The sequence below is a fragment of the Osmerus eperlanus genome, chromosome 6 (genome assembly GCF_963692335.1).
Source record: "Osmerus eperlanus chromosome 6, fOsmEpe2.1, whole genome shotgun sequence".
Taxonomy (NCBI): domain Eukaryota; kingdom Metazoa; phylum Chordata; class Actinopteri; order Osmeriformes; family Osmeridae; genus Osmerus; species Osmerus eperlanus.
The window spans coordinates 11,476,398-11,493,873 of record NC_085023.1 but is presented as its reverse complement, the minus strand read 5'-3'; the positions used below and the strand labels follow the sequence as shown (position 1 = coordinate 11,493,873).

At 39.7% G+C, this 17,476-nt stretch overlaps 3 protein-coding genes across 7 annotated transcripts in view; 2 read left to right on the top strand and 1 right to left on the bottom strand.

Moving 5' to 3' along the window:
• Nucleotides 1-6,216: 6,216 nt before the first annotated feature.
• On the bottom strand, nt 6,217-7,412 carry LOC134022861 (C-reactive protein-like). Of its 2 annotated transcripts, none has more exons than XM_062464595.1 (2): nt 7,254-7,412; nt 6,217-6,935 (listed from the first exon to the last, which is right to left on the bottom strand). In XM_062464595.1, exons 1-2 carry the CDS (start codon nt 7,336-7,338, stop codon nt 6,289-6,291), a joined length of 732 nt encoding a protein of 243 aa, XP_062320579.1. In that variant the 5' UTR covers nt 7,339-7,412; the 3' UTR covers nt 6,217-6,288. The 2 variants fall into 2 exon arrangements, with proteins under 2 accessions (XP_062320579.1, XP_062320578.1); XM_062464594.1 differs by having other exon boundaries at nt 6,217-6,938; nt 7,254-7,354.
• Nucleotides 7,413-8,060: 648 nt separating this feature from the next.
• Nucleotides 8,061-10,255, top strand: mrpl57 (mitochondrial ribosomal protein L57). Its single transcript, XM_062463484.1, has 2 exons — nt 8,061-8,204; nt 9,774-10,255. Exon 2 carries the CDS (start codon nt 9,795-9,797, stop codon nt 10,104-10,106), a length of 312 nt encoding a protein of 103 aa, XP_062319468.1. The 5' UTR covers nt 8,061-8,204; nt 9,774-9,794; the 3' UTR covers nt 10,107-10,255.
• A 133-nt stretch (nt 10,256-10,388) lies between these two features.
• The window catches only part of kcnh1a (potassium voltage-gated channel, subfamily H (eag-related), member 1a), a 38,447-nt gene continuing 31,359 nt past the window's right edge, over nt 10,389-17,476 (top strand). For 2 of the 4 annotated variants that reach the window (XM_062463476.1, XM_062463475.1), the window contains exons 1-7: nt 10,389-11,149; nt 12,136-12,162; nt 14,601-14,724; nt 15,753-15,859; nt 16,414-16,542; nt 16,726-16,844; nt 16,983-17,375. In XM_062463476.1, coding sequence (XP_062319460.1) covers nt 11,077-11,149; nt 12,136-12,162; nt 14,601-14,724; nt 15,753-15,859; nt 16,414-16,542; nt 16,726-16,844; nt 16,983-17,375 — 972 coding nt within the window. In that variant the 5' untranslated portion in view covers nt 10,389-11,076. The remainder of the gene's footprint in view (nt 11,150-12,135; nt 12,163-14,600; nt 14,725-15,752; nt 15,860-16,413; nt 16,543-16,725; nt 16,845-16,982; nt 17,376-17,476) is intronic. The other 2 variants (XM_062463479.1, XM_062463477.1) reach the window with 1 other exon arrangement.

Sequence of the window (17,476 nt, the reverse complement as noted above, 5' to 3'; positions counted from 1 at the left end):
ATTCTGCTTTCAGTGCATGGAATGCCTGCAAATACAGCAGCACACAAAACATTTAATTTTGTTGCAGTATAAGGCCTGCGATAGTGAAATGTACAAGAAATAAGTACTGAAAATATACTTTTTTATACAAGCAATAAGACTGACAAATGGTCAACTAGACACATATACATCATCAATAAAAATAACAAAGCCTACCTACCAACCCTATGTTACTGTGCATATGAGTACTCGGAGAGGAAATTGGAAGGATAGCCGAAAAAGAATAGGAGACTGGCCGGTACAACCAAACTGACAATGTACTTTAGCTAATGCAAATATTTACCCTAGGAGTCCAATATCCAGAAATTATTTTCACATCATCCCCTCCAAATGTTCCTTTAAAAGGAATGGAGCTAAATGCACTCTCTTCAAAACTTGGGACTAGGATAAAAGCCAAACCTACACCATAGCAGACATTGGACTGGTGATGTTTACATGATCCTTAGCTCAAAGCTTTCACATTTAATTCTTAATCCTAAAAAAGGTCTAAGCATAACTTAACTAAAGCGTTGACACTGAATTGTCAGAATTTTGGGGGGATTCAAACAAGTAATTTGTCAGTGAAGGCAATCAAGAACAAGAACCCCATCAGCAACCAAAACATACGGTTCTGGATATCTAGGGCAATGACACTTCTATTCTGCAGATCTGAAGACTAACATTGTTGTATTGTAATGTTGTGTCAGACAGCTGACATCTGTCACTGGCTGATAAGTACTGTACCTGCAATCCTCACAACAACCAACCTTGACATTCAAAGGACATCTTCCCTGAACATTGCTGTGGCATTCTCTTGTGTCTGGAGAGTATCAGGCTTGACTAAATATTTTGTTTCCAGGACATTTGCGTCCCCTGCCCAGAGTGGGCTGGCCAAGTCCTTATCATTGATCAATCAGCCATGTTTTGACATGCATACCGATACCTGCATAGCTGCACTGACACCACAGAATCATTCCATCAAACTCTGGGACTTGCTTCAAACGTAAGTGTCCACAGATATAGTGAATGTCTGGCCAGTATTGGAATAGGCAGTCCATGATCTATCATGTACTGCATGATCATTTTGAAATAAAGTAAGCTACATAGCTACCACTTGCACAATCGTTTACATATTTTTTACATTATGTATAAGAAAAACTGCCAGATCAAAGTAAATAGGTATAGAACAGTGAAGGACCCAACTACAGACATGTCTGACTTAGATATTTTTCTGTACGTTAGGTGAACTTTCCCTTTAAATAACTGAAACCTGTCAAAGATGGACCAATGCTTTTGAGGAACAGGTTAACCAATTCCAAATGTACTGGAGAACAAGGTCAGTTAAACGAAAGATTAGATTCAAGGTTTTGTTTTGTTCAAGGAAGACATAGACATTGCTATAGGTGAGTCACTTTTGTTAACTGTACAGTATCTAAAACACATATACATGTATACGGTATCTTAAATGGTAGCCTCTCAAATTATTTGCCCTGATTAAAAACAAAGACCTACATTAGAATGCTTTGATAAATTCTGGTGGTATTTAATCTACCATAGATATAAGTACCTTAGATATAAGGTAAAGAGAATGTTATTTACCATGGAGATGTACATAAGAAGAGGTCTTCCGACAAGTAATTACAATTCTTGACCCTAGCTGAAAACAACCCTTTTCTCACATTTAGTGTAAATGTTGGGAAGTTGGATCTAAAATTGAGCTTGCATAACAATAACACTATACACTAATAATAATCAACTGTTTGCGTATTAGAAAGAATTGCCTGTCTGAAGGTCTGATGTACAAATGCTTCACAAATGTTTGATCAAAAGACAAACAATCCAACCCCCAAAAAATGTAAATATTACTTACGGAAGACGATTATGATAATTTCCTATTTCCATTTGATTGTCATCAAATAAGTGGAAAACTAAACAATCAGATTAGTCCAAAAACTGTAGCAAGAGTGTTGAGAAAGGAGTGAACAGAACAGAGCGAGAGAGTGAACAGTCAGTGTTGGTGTTTTGGGGGAGGTCCCCTATTGCTAAAATATATGTCATCAGAAAAGTAAGGTAAGAGTAGTACCTTCAGACTATTAACAAAATGGGCTACGATGTCCTTATTAAGCATGTGTATTTCTGAATTCTGATTTGTTTTGTAAATTAACTTGTTGAAGAGGCAAGTGAAGATGGAGAGTGGAAAGATTACTATTTCATGTTTGTTTTTAATGAATGGGCTTGCATTTCTCACTTTGTCCCAAATTATGTTTGATTCTAAAGTTATTTTTATAACCCTTAAATTGTACAGCTCCTATGACAAGTCCTGCAAAGAGTGTCTCAACTGTCCTTCTGTGTAAATGTAATTATTAAATTTTTTTCTCATATAGGTATGTCTACAGGTTTGCAATTCACTATCAAAGCCTCATTGATGACACCCTTGTAAAACGTACTTATTCATTTTTCACACATATTTGACACAATGCATCTTCCCCAAACCATTGTTGCCTCAGAGGGAAAATACAAATTAATTACCTTCGCAACCTAACGTTTTGGGGTTTTGGCATAAGAGCATACATTCTTGGCATCCCTTGCACCTCAGGTTAGGGTGGCCAACTTGTGATGGGTGTAGTACCTGGGACAATCCAGACGTGGCTAGTTGTGCTGTTTTTCGTGAGTGATTCCTGATGTTAGTTTTAGATCTACACAACTAACCACTGTATGCATGACAGAGTTCTTTGAGCTTTAATTGATGTTAATCTTTAGAAGCATCTGTTCTTTTTTTTTGTGTGTGGGGGGGTTGTTGTCTACACTTTTGGTGTAAATTACTAATAGAACTGGGTGTAGACCCACTGGAACAGAAAGCATCTATGACATTGTCTCTACTGTCTTACAAAATAACCCTTCTTGTTCTACCTCTTTAAATCACCCTCCAATCTATGAACAAACAAATGAATCATTTTTTACCTTAACTCAAAGTGAAACACTTTGCAGTCTGGGTGTTCCATTAGCACTTACAGAACTGCTCAAATTGTGCACTTAGTCCAGGGAAGTCACAATGAGGCCCCTTAGAGGATTAATGTTCAGGTAAAAATCACTGCTACCTCCAAAGACATGGGAGTTTTTGGTAGAGTAGAATAGATGTAAATATGGATATTCTTTTGGTGACACTGTCTGTTGCACTTTCACCACATTCCTTCTTACACTTGTTACACACTGTTAAAGATTTTTCTAAAATGTTCATTAAATATCTATGCTACTGTGTAATGTGTAGTTATACATGTTAATATACATTTCAGGAAAGGACTTACCTTGTTGAAAAGCTGTCTTTATTTTTACAGCTTGAAACATGAATGTAATGTTACAGTATCTGTTTGTTAGTTAGCTACCCAATACATTCATACAACACACAGTATTTAGTTAGTATGTTACACTTACCTCCAAAAGCCTGCATCCTGTTTGTAGGATATGTTGAGAACCTTGTAAAGTGTCACTTTTCAAGGTTAATCTGTATGTTGTGTATCTGCCCAATGTTTTAGATCCACAGGATGACTTAATGCGCTCATTCCACACCGGAGGCACACTCCTGCAGATGGCACCCCAGGCTTCTTCGCCAATGCCACCAGAAGGAAGCTTTCTCACAATGGCTTTGGTTCCTGTGCACACAGGCTTCTTCACCTCCCGGTTGTCTCTCCAGAATCTACGGACTAGGAGTGTTGAGCGTTCTCTCTTGGTCTGTGCCATGTCCTCTTCTGTGTCACAGTCCAGAACATCTAAGGTCATCTTCAAAGCCTTAGTTCTGTCGCAGGACTTGTTGACAAACAGGGCTTCAGAGAACCTTTGGGCTTTGCTAATCACGTTGACACTTTGAGGGCTAGAGTGTCCATCTCTAAGCCTGTGGCTACAACTGCCATTCCCCTCAACAGCAGATGGGGTTATCTGCTCCATGAGGAATACCAACTGGTAATGCTGGCTGGCACAGAAAAACCTTGACTCATCGTCCCCTTGAGAAGGTACCAGAGTGCCGAGAGACACAATAGAGAAGAGTAAGCAAACTAATCACAAACAAAATGCTTATTTTACCCAGCCCACTTTGATAGACTTGTTTTTTGCCAAATGTGGCATAACCCCTTTGGCATGTGTTATGGAGCATTAGTGTTATTTTCCTATCCAGAGCTTGGTTGAAATTTATTTGTGACTTTACGTAAGTATTTCCTTGGGTTGTGGTCTGAACTTTAATTTAGGCTTTAATCTCAAAATTATTTAAAACACACATAACATCTTAAAGAATCATAATTTCTTACCTCTTACTGTATGTCAACCATTCTTGTTTTTCTCATTTTCGTTTCTTTCGTCAACAGCAAAGCCCTCTGCTCCTAACCAAGTAGTTTGAATCTCCCACTGTCCATAGCAGAAGCAAGGAAACTAAAACCATTGAGTGAGGGAGGTACGGAATGGGAGAAAGGCAGTAAAAAGTTTAAGGAAATGAGGGTCTGTAGAGACACAGACTCCAGGGTGAGACTCACTGCCTGGCAAGGGGACCAACTTTTCTCCTACAGCTTAGTGGGACATTTTGCAATCACATTGGCCTGCACTTATACTAAAAGCTCCACAGTATTTAAAGAGGCAGTTACAGAACAAAGGCTTGCTTGTATGGCATTTATGTAACCTAAGATTTTTCAGCCAATTTAACTGAGTGTGTCATAAATGACAGGTTAGTCAAATGGTCAAATGATTGGCCGTGTACTGTAAAAAACAAATTCTGACAATAGCTTGTACTTACAGCTTCACCTGGGTGATAAACAAATACAAACATGATTCCCTGATAATACTCAAAACAACTACAAAGTTAAGCATCAACCATGTCAGTTGATTACCATTTACAACATTCTATCACTGTTACAATTTCCAGTGTGTGCTCTGCCAGGAGTAGGCCCCCCCCCCCCCCCCACCTGAAATACCCTAAATATTCATCATCTATTCCCTTTTACTTTCTATAAAAAAACATAGGAAATTTTGCGCCAGGCAAACAGACGATATTGGAGCCTACAGTAACTTGCATATGGAACTGGTTAGGAGGGAGGGCCAACACACCAGCAGAATATTGCATAAAACATATCCTTGCTGTGAGAATATTTGTAGGGGGAACACTGAAGCCAGCATTAATATGGTTCCATTTCTCTTCAGTTTGAATCTGAACCCGTTTTTATTGAATCAACAATATCCCACAAGGATATAAACATTACACCAGATCATAATGCATGAACACATTTCCCTTTGTCTACTAGTTTTAACACTTGGGAGCAAATTAGTATTAAATTATAACATTATAATCAAGATTATAGTAAACTAGAGGGAACAATTTATGGGGAAATTGGGAGGTGTGCTTGCGTCGGTTGCTGATGGGTCCGTTTTGTTACTGCAATTTTATTTAAGTGATTCAATTTTAACTGATCTGTATATTTTAAATAAGGATGAATACGTATTTATAAAGATGGCATAGATTAAAAATCATATTTGTTGCTGCTCATTTACACTTCAAAATACAAAGATGTAGACTGAAACAGGGTTCTTGTCATTTCCCTTAGTGCAAGAGGTAATGGTGATAGGAAAACCTAGTTACATGTTGGCATTTCTGCAGCTGTGTTGCCGTCTTAGGTAGCTAGCTAGCCATCTCCTAGAAAGTCAACAAGCTGCTGAACTAATGTCCTAGGCTACTAAAGCTCTAAACAGGAGTTTCAGGCAGGAGACTGGGTGTAGCAGATGGGTCCTCAGGGTTAAGAGCAGATCCCTGAGGTGCTTGGATAGGTACCCCTGCCCCTAGTGGCAGCCTCTGGAAACTGATGGCTAACAGTCAGTCCAGCTGCACCCTCTGGGCATTGTGCTCGACATATCACCAGTTCAACAACTGAATACTTTCACAAGTTTTATTGGAAGAATTAAGCTGGTAGCAAAGACAAGAAACTTGATTGCAGCAAAAAACAGAATCATAGTTTAATAGAAGGGCTAGTTTACCAGGCAGGAGCCTGTCGATGTGGTTGGAGTCCTCAGGGCCTGAAAAGGAGAGAGCTGGGAAAGGCAAGAAGGAGGGTTACAGGAAGTACATCTGAGGGTGGAATGGGTTGAAATGTGGTCCTCTCCTGAACAACTCCACATTAGAGAACAGCACCAAGAATGTGCAACACAATACAATAATTGCGACACTTGAGACTGAATTTGCGTTTACTGAATCAAATGCAGACTAGGAATCAAACATCCTCAGTGACAATGGAACCCTTAAGACATTCCATGACTGCAATCTTGGGCAAAGCCTAAAACACTGGTCTCTTCAACTACAGCATCAGTTCTATTAAACACAATATGCCTCCAGTCTACCACATTCCCAGGCCTCACTACCACTCCAGTCATGTAGTACTGGATCTCCTTTGGAGAAAGAACAGAGTTCCACATGTAGACATCAGTCAGAGAGCCAACAAAAGACTCTGCAGCATCAAAACTGCCACCATACGAGTCCTGCTCCTGACCCAGAACGATACTGGGAACCCCATCGATACGATACCCAGGGCTGACCGACTTCCTGGGGCTAGGCTTGCTGTTCAGCCACACCTGGGCCAGTCCTGTAGTGGTCTCCCAAGTGGCACAAATAGAGTTCCACTGATTCAGCTCGCTTTTCAAACCAGGGAAGCGCAACGCTTGATTATTCACCAACACGTAGTAAACATTTGGCTCATCTCTCCACAGAAGAAGGCTGTTGGCTTGCTCTGGGCTGGCGAGAGAGAAGAGACTGGAACTTCCACATGAATCAGTGAAGAAGCGCAGACACACAGTGGTTGTGTTGATGGAGGTCTGTGTTGACTCAGGGTTGACTCTCACATGAGTGGTGTTGGTCTCCCCAGGGAAGGTGAACATGCTCTCAAACAAGTCTACTGGCAAAGGGAAGACATTCCAGAAATGGTTGAGTCGTGACAGCAAACTTGCAATAATTTAATAAACATTTACCTCGTCTTGATATTAATTAGCTAAGTCCATTTAACATTTATAACTTGGCAAAGTCATTTGACCTGAAGCAATTATATTGTTCAATTATATAATGTTCAGAAATTAAGTCTAACAGTTTAATGCAGACTCCATTTTTGTTGTGACAGTATCCCTCCAGAAACATCACGAACACATAGTCTTAAGGATTTTCCAGCACAGCATAGAAATTCCCTCCACTACATTACAATAGGTGCACTGGGTACCTTGGTCATGGCCTACATCGCTCTCAAACATGCTCCCTCCTGAGCAGCAGACCATCAGTGTGACGAGGAAAACCAGCTTCTCCATTCTGTTGCCTGTTTCTTTTACTATGAATACTCTACGCTGCCCAACTGGTATTTATGGGGAAGCTATTTCAGGCATGGTACTGGACCTGGCAGCTGACGTCACTCACACAATCACTGCAGATGTGCTGATTGAAAGTCTGGTGTTTCTCAGGGTCCCGGGGATCTACTGCCCTGCATGGTCTAGATCAGGGGTGGGCAATTCCGGTCCTCGGGGGCTACTGTCCTGCATGTTCTAGATGTTTCCCTCTTCAACACACCTGATTCAAATGAATAGGTCGTTATCTCCTGCAGGAGCCTGCTAACGAACCATTCATTTGAATCAGGTGTGTTTAAGATGGAAATGTTTGATCACAACTCAACCTGTCAAACATGCAGGGCAGTGGGTTCCCAGAATCAGCGTAGAGGAACACTTCTATTATCAGTTGTTGTGTAGATTCATGTGAGATGTCTATCTCAGTTGTGAATTATTCCCTATTATTCAGTTTCTCACCTTATTATTTATATTACACATACATTTATATATGTCTATTTAATTTAGATTCAAAATGTCGACATTTATGTTAGCACAAACGTATTTGAGTGTATTTTAATGTATATAATAAATTATAAATTGGGGTTCGTTAGCAAACTAATGTTGACCTATCCTTTTTTCATTATTAATATTATTATTATGAATAATATTTTTTTTATCTTGACCATCTTACGGCGGACGTAAAGCGGGCGGTGACGTTTCAGGGGTACCGTAGCTACAAGCGGAAGTAGAAACCAAAGTCACGTTTCCTTTCAAAACCAAGAACTGTTTAACAAGCGAAGCTACGTACATGATAACAGCTAGCTTTTGATTACTATTTCCCCAACTGTAGCCTGGTAAGTACATTTAACAAATTACAATGAAAATGTGATGATATATTTAACCCATGCAGCAAAAGTTTAGTCCGCTGACCTCTACTTAACGCTGCCCAGTTAGCTAGCTAGTAGTGCGAGCTACAAACTGAATGTCATATGCGAGAAGCTTGCTACTGGTAGCTAGCAACACATTGACGCCATGGAGTTGGCTACAGTGTATTTTGTGTAGCTAGTGTTTATAGAAGATGACTGGTATCTCTTGTATATTGAACATCTAGTGTGTTATATTAGTACATCAGTAGAAGCAGCAGCTAGTTAGCACAGTCATTACTGTCACTAGCTGATTAGCTGTAGTTTATCATCTGATTTTCGTCCAACAACACACCGGAATATATGGCATTTTTTCCGGGTTAGGTTGAAACAAGCCCCATACTCACAGCCCAACGGAGCGGTATCAGACTCATATTCTGACTAGAATTATGAGTATGACAACGTCAGGCTACCATTTCTCACCCATCACCATGTAATTCTTACGCTTCTCAACCATTTCTCACTCTGAGAGACCCCCAAGATCAGAACCCCCCCCCCCCCACACACACACACGTTGTTTTGTACCCAATCGTTGACAGGTATGGTAATCTCACGACGAACTCTTGATAACACTTGAGATCCCTGTAGTTAGCTCAAATTGATTTCAAGCAAAAACGTTGGTTGACGTTAGTTGGCAAAAACGTCTGTGTCTCCCTACACTGACGCATACAAGTGTGCTTGTTGGCCAATCGAATTAGAAAGCATAGGAATTTAAGGACCTATGATCACCCAGCAGTCTATATATTGTGTTAGATGTAATTACCTAATACAGGGGTCACCAAACTTTTTTCTGCGAGGGCCAGATCATTTTTACTTTCTTTAATGTGTCTGTAACAGAAAATGACATGGGCTGGAGTGACTACCAGTATTATTGTGGAGATTTTATTATTTTAAATGTATTCATTATGCTAGATTAGTTTATTATTTTGTTATGCACCATACATCCGTACATATCAAGGGATATATGGCCTATTAACCCTTGTGTTCTCCTCGGGTCGTTCTGACCCATCAGTCATTGTGACCCACCGTCGTATTGCGACAACTTTACCGCATACAAAAACAAAGTGAAGCATTTTCTTTTAACCGTCGGGCTGTCTCAGACCCCCCACATTGCGAAGGTTAAAAGAAAAGTATTTTTATTTGTTTTTGTATTGGGTAAAATTGGGTAAACACAATGATGGTTCGTTATGAACCTTTGGGTCATGTGACCCGAAGGCAGCACGAGGGTTAAAAGAGCATTATTACTGTCGTAATGACCTTTTTTCATATTCATTGCAATTAAAATCAAAACATTTACTTAGTTCTGCACATTAATCAGTGTGAACTGATTAACTACGCGGGCCCCTGACCTAATACAATACAATTTCATTCAAGACCTGAAAGTAAAATGTTCCTTTTGACTTGTGAATTGACAAAGGTCGCATTGGCCTTTTAGAGAGAGTTTACAGGCCCAGTCTTGTCAACATCTAGTGTTACAAACTGCCTTGTTTGTGTTCTCAGGGCTGTGTGCTAGACCTCGCCATGTTCCTCACCATGGTTCTTCTGAGGAAAGGCATCCCTGGAAAGCAGTGGATTGGGAAGTACCGGCGTCCCAGGGCCATCACGTGGCAGATGAAGCGCAACATGATTGTGCATTTGGAGCGTGAGGCAGAAAACGAGTACTGGATCAGCCGGCCATACATGACACCCGAGCAGGAATGTGGCCATGCTGCGGAACGCCGTGCCCAGTCTTGGTCCAAAATCAAGGAAAACAAATTTGTCAAGTTCCCAGAGCACAAGTACATAGCAGACCACCTCAGTCACCTCAACACAACCAAGACTTGGTCCAGTTAGTGAGAAGATGTATTGACTGTGTGGTCATTTTGGAACTTTCTGTGGTGTTATTTAAACTTTCATGGTCATGTCTGTATATTATTTGTGATCTTTAAATGATATCTTGATAGTGAAAGTTTTGTGTATAAACTTTACTGATGCAATTTCAACTTAAGAAAACGTCTTTATTTGATACCTTTTCATATAAACAATGTGCACAGTGCCCCCTCAACATGTTCACACCATCGGGCAATGATTGTTACAAATTATGGTAGATTATGACACATGAATTATAAGTGGGTAGTATCAAAACCTGTGGCAAATAACCCTTGTCTTTATATGTTCCACTGGTCATCTTGGGGACTAACCCCATCTTTATAAGCCATACCAGTGTGAAGCTTTCAACTTGTATTTATGTTCACCAGTCTCTAAAAGTGAAACACTTCCATTAAGACAAGCTACTGCTTAAATAAGTATACTTTACTCAACACATAATGTACATGAAGCTGATGTGGGGTGACATTTTCCTGCCTCAGCGTAATGTCGGCTATGACAACCTAAAGGGTTATCGAAGTAATGTCCAACGGCCCTGGATGGATGCAAAACAAAGTAAAAATCAAATGTGTGAGAGTCGAAGGCTTGACTGCATGAATTAGAAAAGCCTACATATGATCTCAAATATGGTTTACTACCTAACTATGCCAGCAGATGGGGCTCAACGCGTGTGGAAGGGAATCTCTAAATCCCCAAAGCGCGCTACCGTAGTGCGATTCGAATAGGCGCACTTCAGTAGCTGGCGCACCCGCTTCAACAGGGGGAGTACTGTTTCAGATGGGTAGAGGACCTTCTTGGAGAACCCTCTGCAACCAATCTCAGTCAACAGCAGAGGAGACCATGAAGGCAGTTGTCTGGAGTAATCGCTCTGCGGATAGACACAGTAACCAGCTGTACCGACCGCTCCTACGCACGGACGACTGAATGAAGAGCCAGAATGGCCGGAGGACGGAGAGGACTTGTAGCCCCTCAAAATACTTTTTTAGAAAATATTGTCAGACGATCAAACGGTAAGAACAATTTTGTGCAATAATTTACTTCGAATCCTTGCAGGATGAATCAGTTCCATATGAACTTTTCCTTTCATATATTTGGCCCGCATCTTATAGCCTACGACGATGGAAATAATTATTGTCAAAATGTTTTTCTGAATTATTAACTTAAAGGGAATTTTACGTTTGAATATCCCACACAATCGCATAAATTATAAGACTATCAAAATGGCAGAAAGTTTGGTGTCTGCACCATTCATCCAAGTTAATGAAACGTGCGGCACCAAATCTATAGAATATGCAAGGAGTGGCGATGGATACACGTGACGTTCAAATGTAGTATTTCAAATCTTATTTCGTTTTGGAAGTGTTTTTTTATTTTTATTCCATTGAGTCTAACCTGTGGCCAGTTTATACTTTTTTGTTTAATCAGACATTCTTTCGTAAGGTTATTTCCATTTGGAGCTGAATATAAAAATTTATATTTTATTATAGACTGTTAATCTCACATTAATCTACACAAATTATGTAGAATGGTCCTATTCTGTTTCCAGCCTGCATCACTTCCATAAAATGATGATGTCGATGATAGGCTACCATTTAGGTCGATTAAAGGTCCATACATTTATACTTCAAACGGGAGAAGGAATGAGGAATATAAACAAATAGCCTATCTTAGGTCCTAGAAAAACACAGTAAATGTTAAAGCATAAACACGTTAGAATCTAAAATATGTACTTATGTGTGAGAAGAATGCACTTTCTTGTCCCAACACAACTTTATAGTAGCCGGAGACTATTGAAATCTTGAAGTGTATAAGACAAATTGACACACCATGCAGAATGAATGGGCCTACCTGCTACTCATTTAGTGTTAGTAAGTTTAAGGTGTTAGTCCACATAGAAATGTTGGTTGTGATATTACCTAAATTATATGATGTATTTAAAGCTTTAACATTCTTCTTGTTGCTGCTACTGTAACCATTTTTCTTTTCAACTTTTCAGTTTGGACATTATCACATAGACAGACAGGTATAAAGCATACTTTGGAGTGCTGCTTTTGTTTTTCCTTCCTCTAATTTCCCTCTTGACTCTTTGTATACTAAACTGTTCTATACCAATAGCTGTTAATTTACAAAGCAATTGATCCTAAAGATGCCATCCTGGTCTGGGTGCAGACCTTTTCCACTAGCTAACCCATTATTCTTACAGCTAAAATAAACACATTTTGTAACACATCAGCAAATGATGAATCATACAGATACTTGATTGAACATTGATGTCAGATGCTGCTGTCATCTATCAACATCATCCCTGTCTACCATTGTAAAATGGGACAGCATCACCACTAACAATTGTAAAATAACAAATGTTGGCATGGAACGTCTTAAACCCGTATACTGTAATTGTGTTTCTGTCAGTAGTTCTAGTGACTGTACACATTTGAAGGAATAGTATAGGGATGTGTGTATTATCTCTATTCATTATTTGGGACATAATGTTTTGTCACCACAAACCCAATTTTCTCTTCATTAGGTCTAGTGTATTATGCATTCATTAGGTCTAGTGTATTTAGTGTAAGGTCTAGCACCCTTTTTTTCGTAATGCTACAATGGATGGACCTTATGCTCTGTGTTTTCACTGCTATGTGAACAACACATTAGCACTAAGGGATTCAATTTAGTGCTCTGAAATTGCCTTTTCCATAAACAATACACATTTATCTCAGAATGCTGTGTCCATAATAATTGTATTTGTTGTTGTTTCCCCTGGATAAGCCAATTTCTCTTTCCTACTCTCTCTCGCTCTCTCTCTCTCTGTCTCTCTCTCTCACTCTCTCTTCCCCCCCAATCTCTCCCCACACAATTGTCTATTTCTCCATCATCACCCCTTTTACTTTCTCTCTCCGTCTGCACAGCTGTCTATAGCTAGCTCATGTACATGTAAGCTGATGACAGAGTAACTGTGTTTCCTGTGGTCACATGGTTGTGTCAAGGTGCAGTCTAATTGCCCATCAGTTATCCAGACAGCCATCACTGGAGACAGGGAGTTAGATCTAATGAAGCAATTTTCTTAACCCTTGTGTTATCTTCGGGTCATTCAGACCCATCAGTCATTGTGACCCACCGTCATATTGCGACAACTTTACCGCATACAAAAACAAAGTGAAGCATTATCTTTTAACCGTTGGTCTTTCTCAGACCCCCCACATTGCAAAGGTTAAAAGAAAATTATTTTTATTTGTTTTTGTATTGGGTAAAATTGGGTAAACACAACGATGGTTCGTTATGAACCTTTGGGTCATGTGACCCGAAGGCAGCACAAGGGTTAAGCCATGTTTACTATAGTGTTTGTCAATTTTAGCAATAGCTAATACAGCGTCCCTTACACTGTCCCTTATATGTCTAATTATAAGTTTAAGGGGACATGTATTAACATTCCCCTCAGTGCTTGAACTTGTTGTCCAAGTTATAAATGTATAGTTGTTGTTTGAGTTAAAAAAGGAATAGTCTTAACTATTACAAAATAATTACTCATGGTATTGACTGTTTTAGCTACATGAAAATAGCATACCTTTTGTTGTTAAAATCAAGGAGTTGGCTGCTAACTGATTAAACTATTTTGACATTTTCACAAGTTTATTTGATATGACTGGGATGTGTCTTAGATATTTCATGTATTTTCCAAGAGGATCCTTTGTAGGCTTACCGTCTGTATAGGAAAACACATATCAGTCAAATATGCATGCATTTCACTAAGTCATCTTTACAAGCCATCTTTCCAACTATGACACAATACCCCACAAATGATACAATGTGCGGTAGAATTCCATGAGTAAGTAACTGAGAAACGTTCCTCTTTATATATAAAATTTTAGTTGTGCACTTGCATATTATAAGTGTGTTATTGATGACTCTGTGACAGATGTCTTTGCATATCTGAAAGAAATCACATCTTATTCAAAAGGCGAATAAGTTCCTTGAGTTAATAGTGCAGGAGGTCAGCTACCCCTTCAAGAGTAACTCGCTTTACTCACCCTCCCTACATGCAGTACTTATTCAGCACTGAGGGTAAGGATAGTCTAAGACTGAGATAAGTACTTGTATGTGAACAACTCTGCTGCTTCACCACTCGTGTGACATTGTGGTTGCTTCCATTGCGTACTGACTGTGTTGTAGCCCTAGGGTTAGCGTCAACACTTTTTTGGTTCAAGCAAGTCCGAAAATCATTGACCTTCAATTTGTGATTTTGAATCATTGATTTTCATGACCCACATGTATTTTCCCCCCGATTTGTGAATTGTATCAGTTCATTAATTGATTTAACATTTTAATGAATTTGACTCCAACCTTGCTTCCCCTCACCTCTATTTTCATGTATCATGAAAATTGTACAAAGCAATAGTTGAGAGAGATAGCTTTTAATTTCAGGATTATTTGCTTTGTCATTTTCTTCCACATCTTAAACAGATACCAACTTTGTGCTGGGAAACGCTCAGATTGTGGACTGGCCCATCGTATACAGCAACGATGGCTTCTGCAAGCTGTCTGGTTATCACAGAGCAGAGGTCATGCAGAAAAGCAGCACCTGCAGGTAGGCCACCATTAAGTTATTATTGTTTTAAGTCACTTATAGCTTCTCATTGTTCTTGAAGACATGTAGGGATTGGTACCAATAACCCGATAGCCAAAAGCTTGTGAGGTTGCCTCCTTAACTCTGATGCTGTAAAGATATGAGTTTGATGCCTATAAATGATACCCTCTTCAAGTGAAGGAGTGTAATAATAATCTTTTTTTAGACAAAGGATTTAAGTACATCACAGGGGCCTGCCCTACCCACGCTTAGTGTGCTGAAACATGTTCCTGTCTGGTGACATTAGATCAGCTGCCTTTGGTAGACGTTGTGACTTTGAAGCTCTGAAAATACTGCCTCATTAGTATTATGCTATCTTTCACAGTTCCCAGAAAACTCCACATTTATTTTTAGACTTACCCAGAACCAACAGCTCCTAAGGATGGGGATAGTAAGGCAAAGTGGGTAAAGAAGTGTAAAGATGGGGTGTATTTACCATTTCACAAGTTTTCGAAAACAAATTCTTAGTGTGGAAATGTATTTGAAACATTTGTTGTTGAACAATTTTTTTTGCTACATATCTGTCAGCGCAATTGGCATTGTGGTATTCAAAACATCCCAACAGAGATTGAAGAGTCCCTGGACATAATCCCTGAAGTATCATTCCAGACTCCCTGACAACAATCTTACTGCTTGACAGCTTGTGGGTCCTACAGGGAAAATCCATAATCATAGCAAGAGTAGGTTGGCAGTGGATATTTGTTGACACATTTTAGGAGAGAGAGGGTTGTTATGAAGTCGATTCTAAATGCATTTTAAATTTGATTATGATGATGGTGGTGGTTGCAAAATGGATTGGCAAACTAAAGTAATGAGATTTTGACTTCTATTCTGAGCAGGGGTATCTTGTAATTTGAGGGTCTTGCCTTACACTTTGACACTTTGTCTTGTTTTGGTTACCAGTGTTTCTCCTCATTAACACGTCTCTGCTTGTTTTATGTAGATAATAACATACAATATTCGAAAGGTTTTTGCTTCATGTTTTCCAGCTTCATGTACGGGGAGCTCACGGATAAAGACACAAGTGAAAAAGTGCGACTAACGTTTGAGAATTACGAGATGAATTCATTTGAGATACTCATGTATAAGAAAAACCGTAAGTGCCATGTGCAAAGACTAGGTTTTGGCAAACCCTTATCATGCAAATGTGTTCAGCCATCCCTAATAAACGTCACTGTTCAGAGACTTCTGGAAGCATCTGTAGCCCTGTAAAACTACTAAGACTAAGACACAGAAAACAAAAATCATTAGATGAAAATAGTGTTGATGTATTAAGGTGAAGTGGGGGGGGGGGGGGTATTGGCTAGAAAGTAGTGCCAAGATTAATGTTGTTAAAAAATGTTCTATGTATTCCTGTGCACCTTTGAATTATTCTTGATTGCTTATCATATAATAAACAAAAAAACTAACATTCTATCTGATGAACAGAGACCTAGATTGTAAGGTAGGAACAAATTAACTCTCTTTGATTTGATTAAATTGATGAACATTGAAAAATAGAGCAAAACGCTGAGCTATGCTACATTGATGTACAAAACTTGTGCCTGTGCTCTTAAAGGGAAATACTTCATAGTAAAATGTACTGGCAAGTATAAATATCGACGATGGGTTGAGTAAAGATGAATTCCTCAGTGTTTTCTTCTGTTTCAGGGACACCGGTATGGTTTTTTGTGAAAATAGCCCCCATTCGCAATGAACAGGAAAAGGTGGTTTTGTTTCTGTGCACATTTAGTGACATCACAGCCTTTAAACAGCCTATAGAGGATGACTCTTCCAAAGGTAAGTTTTATAAGAAAGCAGTGTGATTATCCTCCAGTCACTCGCTGACCCTCATTCACTGTTGAACTGGTCTATTTGTACAGTCATTTTTGCATAAATCCTCTACTGTTAGTCTACATGTCAGTTATGTCTCCTTTCCCCATGAACCATTTTGTGTAATTGAGCTTCAAATTGTGTTCTCAGGTTGGGGAAAGTTTGCCCGTCTGACGCGCGCTCTGACCAGCAGTAGGGGGGTACTACAGCAGCTGCAGCCCACTGTTCACAAGGGAGAGAATGTCCACAAACACTCCCGCTTGGCCGAGGTAGGATCATTCCTGTCACATTTGTATTTTCTTTCCTTGTGGTCTTTCTTGTTTTCCTGCATTCAGGTGTCATACTGTTCCTTCATTCAGAGGCTGTCAGCCATACTGAAGATATTCCATCTCCTTAACATTTGGCAGGTGCTGCAGCTTGGCTCTGACATCTTGCCCCAGTACAAACAAGAGACCCCCAAGACTCCTCCCCACATTATTCTACACTACTGCCTCTTTAAAACCACCTGGGACTGGGTCATCCTCATCCTCACCTTCTACACCGCCATCATGGTGCCGTACAATGTCTCCTTCAAGACCAAGCAGAACAACGTCACGTGGTTGGTGGTAGACAGCATTGTGGATGTCATCTTCCTAGTCGACATTGTGCTCAACTTTCACACCACATTCGTGGGGCCAGCAGGTGAGGTCATCTCGGATCCAAAACTGATCCGAATGAACTACCTAAAGACGTGGTTTGTCATCGACCTGCTGTCTTGCCTACCCTACGATGTCATCAATGCCTTCGAGAACGTAGATGAGGTCAGTGCTTTAAGCAAAAGGGTATCCTTGTTTTGCTTCTTTTTCTATTACTCCATATCTCTTACATTATATTGTCACTGTTCCTTCTGGCAAGCCCATCA